General features: G+C 39.9%; 1 protein-coding gene across 1 annotated transcript; it reads left to right on the forward strand.

The window, feature by feature from the left end:
• Positions 1–8,132: 8,132 nt before the first annotated feature.
• Positions 8,133–8,990, forward strand: LOC110934127 (uncharacterized mitochondrial protein AtMg00810-like). Its single transcript, XM_022177316.1, has one exon. It carries the CDS (start codon positions 8,133–8,135, stop codon positions 8,988–8,990), a length of 858 nt encoding a protein of 285 aa, XP_022033008.1.
• The last annotated feature ends 250 nt before the right edge of the window (positions 8,991–9,240 follow it).

A 9,240-nucleotide genomic window follows, 5' to 3' on the forward strand; every position in this document is an offset into this window, starting at 1 on the left:
GTTTTGGTAATGTAATGTTTGAAGTTATTTTGAGCATATGGTATGTTTACCTTTCGTATGCAATGAGAACCTTTCATGATCACACCTCGTGCTTCCGCCGTAGAAAGGGGTGTGACACAGAGGATGATGAATTTCTAGATACAGATCAAGATGCTCCAACAACAGCAGTTCATGGTACTTCAGAAGGTACACCGCCAGTGGATGCCCCTAGAACAGCTGAAGCTACTGTATCATCCTCTTCGTCAATTCCGGGTATTGAATTGGTTGTTGATCTCAATCTCAACAATCTGGGTACAAATATTCCAGTTCGAGATAATCCTGAAACAAGGATTCATAATACCCATCCTCAACAAAACATCATCAGAAATGTACAAAGTGGCATTCAAACAAGAAACATGTTACGGAACAACAACAATGCAGGCTTGTATGCAGCTATTCGAGAATCTGGTCAACAAAATGATTGGTCTTTCGCGTGTTATGTCTCACAGGAAGAACCAAGAACTTGTAAAGAAGCTTTGAAAGATAACACATGGGTGGAAGCAATGCAGGAAGAACTGCAACAATTCCAGAAACTTGGTGTCTGGAAGCTTGTAGAGAAACCTGCTGGTTACAAGAAGATTGGTACCCGTTGGGTGTTCAAATGAAAAAAGGATGACTGTGGAGTAGTTATCCGAAACAAAGCACGTTTACTCGTTCAAGGTTTTCGTCAGATAGAAGGGATCGACTACAACGAAGTATATGCACCTGTTGCACATCTTGAAACAATTCGGATCTTTCTAGCCTATGCGTCCTTCAAAGGATTCAAGGTTTACCAAATAGACGTCAAAAGTGCATTCTTACATGGTCTGGTTGAAGAAGAAGTGTACGTCAAATAACCTCCAGGGTTTGAAGATCATGTCCATCCCGATCGGGTTTGGTTGCTCAACAAAACTCTCTATGTCTACATCAAGCACCACGAGCTTGGTATGCAACCTTATCTAATTATCTGCTGGAGAATGGATTTCGCAGAGGTCTTATCGATTGTACTCTTTTCATCAAAGAACAAGATGGAGATTCTCTACTGGTACAGGTATACGTTGATGATATTATATTTGGTTCTACTATTGATGTTTTGTGTAGGAATTTCGAGCGTATTATGCAGGATAAATTCGAGATGAGTGCTATGGGGAAATGACTTTCTTTTTGGGCCTAAAAGTGCAACAAACTGAGTCTGGGATATTCGTCCATCAGACGAAATATGTTGGTGACATCTTGAGCCGGTTCCTGATGTCTGATGCAACGCCCATCGGTACCCCATTGCAACAAAATCACGGAATTACTCCGGACTTGAAGGGTGCAGTTGGTAGCCCCTCATACTACTGCGCGATGATCAGATCTCTTATATACCTCACCGCATCAAGACTAGATATAATGTACCCTTCGTGCCAGCTTGCCCGATATCAAGTCAACCCGAAGGCCTAACACCTTGCAGCTGTAAAAAGGATTTTTCGTTATTTGAAGGGTTGCCCTGACACCGGTCTAGGGATAATAACTTTGACTTGATCGCTTTCAGTGATTCTGATTTTGGCGGATGGAAAATAGACGGCAAATCCACAATGGCTGGATGTCAGTTTTTGGGAAATGGCCTAGTCACATGGCAGTGCAAAAAACAGACTTGTGTCGCTACATCAACATGCGAAGCTGAATACATTGCTGCCTCAAGTTGTTGCTCCCAAGTCCTGTGGATCCAACAACAATTGCGCGACTACGGTTTTGAATTCCTAACTACTCCTATTTATGTTGATAATTCTGCTGCCGTACAGATCACTAGAAATCCTGTGCAGCATTCAAAAACCAAACACATCGAAATCAAGTATCACTTCATACGTGATTGCTTTGAGAAAATGCTAATCGATGTTGTTAAGGTCCACACCGATGACCAACGTGCCAACCTCTTTACCAAAGCATTTGACAAATCAAGATTTGACTTTTTATTATTGGTAAACGACATTAAGGTCAAGCAATAGTAAAACCAACATCGGAAAATCATTTTTGTAAATATCTTTGTGTCTTTTAAATTTATCTTAGTTTGATTGATTTTAGGGGGAGTAAATCAAAATTTTAAAATCCAAAAACATCGAAAAATTTCAAAAACACAAAAACAATAGAAAAGCAAAAATGAGTTTTCTGGCGAGCAAAAGAGAAAATGATAGTACATCAGTGGTCTATCCAAACCTCTTTAAACCTTAAATGAAAAAAACGATAAACAGCTCTATATAAGATGTATCAGTAGGCTCACAATCATTTTAAAGTAGGCTCACAATCATTTTAAAGTGTGCAGTGTGAACCATTAATTGGCATATGGTCTTAGTACCGAAATTTCGTTGGAGAGAATGCCGAGGTTCTGAGATATTTGGTCTTTATGCTGCTTATCATCTGGGTATCATGGTTGTATCTTTTTCCGAAAAATAACGGGGACACAAGTCTAGATCTTCCATGATACTATACATACGTGCACATACTGCATACGACCTCAATAAGTGATAAACAATCACATGTCCCTCAAAATAAGTGATAAAATATCACATTTATCCGGGAGTCAAGTTCGTCTCTCTGCTGTACGAAAGTACTGACTTGTTCACGGACTTGTTCCTGTGCCCTCATGCATATGAAAATCAAGTTCCTCATCAATAAGTGATTTTATCACAAAGGGCTTGTTTTCAAATAAAAAAAAGTGAGAATCTCACATAATATACGGTCAAACAGATGATAATTGGTATACTCACCGGTAAGATGAACCCTCGTGCATACCTTGATATGGGAATGTGTCGTGATGTGGATGAACACCAGTTGGTAAGTATAAAATCATACCTTAATGTATCCCCTAAACATGATTACATCTGATAAGTTGAGGTTATGTGGACAACAATACTGATAATCGTTATAGGATGCTTATCTTAATGTGAACTAATTGAACAACAAGAGCGTTATGGCGTGACCGTGCACTCATATGATTCTCTTACCCTCGAAACTCGCAAAAAGAATGTCTGTAAATATTTACTTATTTACTGCTTTCTGTCTTTACATTTGAAATATTCAAAAATTCCAAAAAGATTTTAGGTGTGTTTTAATATAAACTTTCTAAAACCCAAAAAGATTTTATTTCTATCTTATTTTCGATTGTACGATGTTGGATCTCGAGTCTTCGTTGCCTGAAACCTGTTTGAAAACCAAATCGTCTAAATCTTCTTAAACGGTCAAAATTTGCAAGTTTTGAAAGCTAAAAACTAAAATTGACAAATTTGATTAAACTTTCAAAATGTCGGACGGTAGTTGATTGAGATATGGGCATACGTGTGTTGTTTGTTATGTTAACTATATTCCAAGCAGTTGTTCTCATTACGCGTTTAGATATCTTGCATGTGCAGATTTTAAAGGCAAGGAGAACATGGTCGATGACAAGCTTTGGAATGAAGACACGACGTGAAGGCTCTCAAAAGATAAAGATGATCGAGTTGCCGATGACCATCATCAACATCTTAAGAATCTCAAGTACTAAAGATCAAGTCATTCACGAGCATAACTCAAGGGGGAGCTTATGTTAAGGGGGAGTTTGTCAAAAAACTTCCTACATGAAATAGGGAGTTTGTTGATACACTTTCTGCTTTAAAGACGTGAAGACTTTGAAGATCCTCCGACATAGAAGAAATGAAAGGCGAATCTCGCGAGTAGCGTCCAAGGGGGAGTTTGTTGATACATGATGTGTGGACGCGACTCAACTCGACTCGACTCGGCTTAAGCAACGACATTCCTCCGTCATGTGCTTCAAGATCAAAAGCGGGCCAAGAGAACAAAGGACTATGAATCTTAGTCTTTGGGCTGAAAACAAGCGATGAAACAGCAACTTGGGCCTCCTCTGTTTGGGCCTAAGCCCAAGTCGGAGAAACACGAGGTGGTCGACTAAACAAACCTGTTTCGTCGACAATGATTCTCTTTCGTCGCTAGTGATCATGTTTCGTCGCTAATATTTTGTTTTGCCGTGTCCTAATTCCGTTTCGTGGTTGCTGTGATGTTTGTGACTATAAATAGACAGTCACTAGACAGAACTAAGAGAGAGCACACAGAACACACACACGAGAGAGAGAGTTTACAGAGAACGTTTGTAAACCTTGTGCTGTAACTGACTTTCATAGTATTAATACATCGGTGTTAATCGTTGAGTCTCGTGTCGATTATTTACGTGTTCTATCTCGGTTTGCTATCTCGGTTGGATTCTGCACAACCGGGTTGGTTTGTACACAAGGATTAGGCGACTAGATCCTCCCCTAGCCGGACCTACATGTAGACCACTGGATCAGGAACGAACAGTCAAGGCTTCACTTGTGGGTTTAGTATAATTACATCACATATGTTAAATCCGATTTACGTACATTCTTATTGATGCGAAAAAAACATGTGAAACTCACCAACTTTGGTAGTTGACCTTTCAATTTTTTAAGACGCTTTTCAGGTAAGGAAAAAAACGAATAGAGTGTAGGTGTGCTAATTTATCCAGTTTTGCTTTTCGGGTACTATTGTAGATAGATGCATACCTACTAAGGACAAGCTGTTTTTGGTGATGAGTTTGTGAACTATATGTTAGTGTGTAAATGTTAATGTAAAACAATAAGATGTTTAGTGTGTAATACAGTATCTTTCTGAACACTGTATTTGTGCCATGTCTCGTTTACACCCCGTGCGCTTCTGCTGCAAGTTGAGTGTTACATAAATAGAGATAGACATGGGTAATAGAATATGGGGAGATTTATAAAAGTTGAATTAATTTTGTTAGAGATAATTCAAAATTAGTCGTTAGTTTTTATTATCACGTTTTTAATAAGTGGTAAACTTAGGTTGTTAAGTTTTACCGAGTCTTAAGGGTTTATGAGTCTGTTTCGTAGTTTATCTTTGAAGGAGTTTTTTTGAACGTTGTAATCTCTTCGATTTAAGCAGTCTTGATCATCGAATAAAGTAACGAGTTCATAAGCTTTGATATCGCCTCTGTTAACATAGTGGTATCAGAGCTAGCGAGTTTACGTTCAAAATCTGAGTGTGTGGTAACATGGCAGCATCAACAAACAACAACGGTAGCAATCAACCTCTTCTCCCTGTGTTTAAGGGAGAAGGGTACGAGTACTAGAGCATACGATTAAAAACTGGTGTCTACAGGATTCGATGAAGAGGATAAAGATGCAACACGAATAAAAGAGAATGTGAAGAAGGATGCTCGTGCACTAGCACTCATTCAGCAGGCGGTGCATGACAGTGTTTTCTCATGAATTGCAGCATCAACAACCGTAAAGATGGCATGGAATGTGCTGCAAATGGAGTACCAAGGAGATTTCAAGGTCAAGGCGGTTAAGTTGCAAGGGCTCCGGAGAGAGTTCGAGACGTTGCAGATGAAAGATGAAGAAAGTGTGGCTGATTTCTTGTCTACTGTTATGAAGATTGTTAATCAAAAACGTGCTTATGGCGAAGATGTCACGGATCAAACAGTAATTGAAAAGGTCATTCGAAGTTTGCCCACGAGGTGGGATCATGTGGTCCCGACAATAGAAGAATCTAAAGATCTGTCAACACTCTCGTTCGATCAATTAATTGATGGGGTCGTTGCAATCCCACGAGGCAAGGGTTAATCGCAGTTTTGAAAAGGGTGAAGACGAACGTGTGTTTCATGCTCGTGAAGTTGACAATCAGCTCTTCACAAGAGGACGTGGAAGAGGCGGTATGCGTGGCCGTGGCAGGGGACGTGGACAATCCGGTGGTAGGAATATGAGTAGCATTCAATGCTTTAATTGTAATAGACTCGGACATGTGAGATCCGAGTGTTGGTTCGAGCCTCAAGTGAACAATGCAGCAGTTGAACAAATCGAAGAAGAAGAGGAGAACAGGTTGTTTATGGCAATCAGCGATACAGATCCAACCGCTAGCATTTGGTTCATTGATAGTGGGTGTTCGAATCACATGACGGGTAAGAGGTCATTGTTTAGAGATCTGGACACCACAAAGAAAGTGCAAGTGAAAATGGGTAACGGTAAAGGCATTCAAGTGGAAGGAAAAGGTGTAGTGAAATTAATTATGTCAAGTGGCCAGTCTAAGGTGTTGTACGATGTTCATTATGCACCAGCACTTGATTATAATCTATTAAGTGTTGGTCAATTAATGAGAACAAGATATTTGGTGTTGTTCGACGATGATAAATGTGTGATCACTCACAAAGCATCCAAGAAAATGGTGTGTTCCATTCGTATGTCAACCAACAACACATTTTCTCTGAATGTAAATGAAGGCACTGTTCTGGCAGCAAATGAAGATGAGATCATGATGTGGCATAACCGGTATGGACATTTGCATGTTCAAGCATTACAACACTTGAGCAATGATGAAATGGTGCATGGATTACCACTTGTAGGAGATGTCTCTGAGTGTGAAGGATGTATCTACGGGAAGCAGACAAGGAATTCCTTTCCTCATCATGCTTGGAGAGCCACTCATTCATTATAATTGATTCATGCAGACCTGGTTGGTCCTATGCAAACACCATCCTTGGGAGGTAACAGGTTTTACTTTCTATTAACTGATGACTATACAAGGCACAGCTGGGTGTATTTTTTGAAACAAAAATCTGAAGCTTTTGGTATTTTCAAGATTTTCAAAGCAAAGGTGGAAAATGAAAGTGGGGTGAAAATTAAGATGTTAAGAACTGATAGGGGTGGTGAGTTTTTAAGCAAAATGTTTAATGATTTTTGTGAAGAACATGGGATTCATAGGGATGTAACAGCACCATATACGCTAGAGCAGAATGGAATAGCGGAAAGGAAAAACAGAATTGTAACTGAGATGGCTCGATGCATGCTTCAAGCTAAGGGTCTTCCAAATCAATTCTGGGCAGAGGCGGTTTCAACAGCAGTGTATTTAATCTCATTATCACCTACTGCATCAGTCTTTGGAAAGACTCCGTACGAGTTGTGGAACGGCAGAAAACCATCAGTAAGTCATTTAAAAACCTTTGGTTGTATTGCATATGCATTGATACCAGCCCAATTGAGAAAAAAGTTAGATCCAAAATCGAAAAAATGCATTTTTGTCGGGTATTCCCCAAACTCTAAAGCCTATCGGCTGTATGACCCGCTAAGAAAATGCATTTTAACTAGTAGAGATGTTGTGTTTCATGAAAGAGGCGAATGGATTGATATAACTTTTAATGATGAAACAAAGAATGAAGAGTTTGTTAAGGGCATGGTGTTTAATGAGTCTGATGGTTTGCATGTTGAGGCAACACCTAGTTCTAGTGCAAGTTTTGGTTCAAGTTCAAGTGAAGGACCCTCAACACCTCATAACAACTTATCACCTGAAGTACAAGACTCAATTTCACCATCACATGTGGTGGAGACAATTAGTGCAAGTGCTGGAGAAAATGAAGGCAATGGTTCCAGCAATTCAAGTAATTCAGGACCACATGTCCGGACTCTTGTTGATTTGTATGAAACCACAAGAGAGCTCGGGCCTGATGAGTACGAATCCTGTCAGTTTGCATTATCATCTCTTGAGCCCACAACACCTCAAGATGCTGTTAATAAAACTGAATGGAAGCAAGCCATGGAGGAGGAGCTAGCATCACTACAAAGGCACAACACGTGGTCTCTTACAGATTTACCAGCAGGAAAAAGGGCCATCGGTTTAAAATGGGTGTTCAAGTTGAAGGTTCAAGCGGATGGAAAAGTTCAGAAGCATAAAGCTCGATTGGTTGCAAAAGGATATGCGCAAAAGGATGGGATTGATTATGAAGAAACATTCTCTCCGGTGGCTAGATTTGAAACGATTCGAGTAGTCCTTGCTTTAGCAGCTCAAAAAGGATGGACTACGTATCAGTTTGATGTTAAGTCAGCATTTTTAAATGGTGTGCTAAAGGAGGAAGTGTATGTTGTGCAACCACCTTGTTTTGAAATGGAAGGGAAAGAAACTAAAGTGTTTAAGTTGCATAAAGCCATGTACGGCTTAAACAGGCTCCGAGAGCGTGGTACAGCAGGATAGATGGCTATTTAGTTCAACATGGTTATAAACGAAGTCAAAGTGAACCCACTTTGTATGTGAAAGTAAGCGGAACAGGTGATATGATTGTGGTATGTTTGTATGTGGACGATATTGTGTACACTAGTTCATCAGAGAAACTACTTGCAGAATTTAGACAAAAGATGGTGAATGAATTCGAGATGACGGATATTGGGCAGCTGAACTATTTTCTTGGCTTGGAGGTAACTCAAAGAAAAGATGGTACATTCGTTGGTCGGCATAAGTATGCTCGTGATTTGTTAAATCGGTTTGGTATGAGTAAGTGTAAAATTGCTACCACTCCGATGAATGTTAATGAAAAGTTACAACTGGAAGATGGAGGAGCTGCTGCAGATGAATATCAGTTTAGAAGTCTGGTAGGTGGTCTCATTTACTTGGCTCATTCTCGTCCCGATATTGCGCATGCGGTGGGGGTCATTTCAAGGTTCATGCACAAACCTTCTGCAATTCACTTGGGAGCAGCAAAAAGGGTACTGAGGTATGTTGCTGGTTCCATTGATCTTGGTCTTTGGTACGGGAAAACAGGAAGTGTTAATCTCACTGGGTACACGGATAGTGATTGGGCGAGTTGTGTGGAAGATAGAAAGAGTACATCAGCAAATGTGTTCTCGATTGGGTCTGGTGTTGTCTCATGGTGCTCAAAGAAACAAGAAGTTGTGGCCCTTTCAACGACAGAGGCTGAATACATTGCTGCCACTGCTGCTGCTTGTCAAGCTACTTGGCTAAGGAAAATTCTAATAAAGCTTGGACAGGAACAAAAAGCTGCTACACCAATCTTCTGTGATAACATGTCAACAGTTTTCTTACAAAAAATCAGGCGTATCATGGAAAGAGTAAACACATTGACATCAAATATCATTTTATACGAAATCTGGTTGAAGGAGGGCAGATTGAGTTGAAGTCTTGCTACACTGAAGAACAAGTAGCTGATCTCTTGACCAAGCCATTGAGTGCTGAACAATTCTATTACCTTCGTGGAAGAATGGGTTTGACGACTCTTTGAATTACGAGGGGGTGTTAGAGATAATTCAAAATTAGTCCTTAGTTTTTATTATCACGTTTTTAATAAGTGGTAAACTTAGGTTGTTAAGTTTTACCGAGTCTTAACGGTTTATGAGTTTGTTCCGTAGTTTATCTTTTTGAAGGAGT

This window comes from Helianthus annuus, chromosome 2 (assembly GCF_002127325.2).
Source record: "Helianthus annuus cultivar XRQ/B chromosome 2, HanXRQr2.0-SUNRISE, whole genome shotgun sequence".
Classification (NCBI taxonomy): domain Eukaryota; kingdom Viridiplantae; phylum Streptophyta; class Magnoliopsida; order Asterales; family Asteraceae; genus Helianthus; species Helianthus annuus.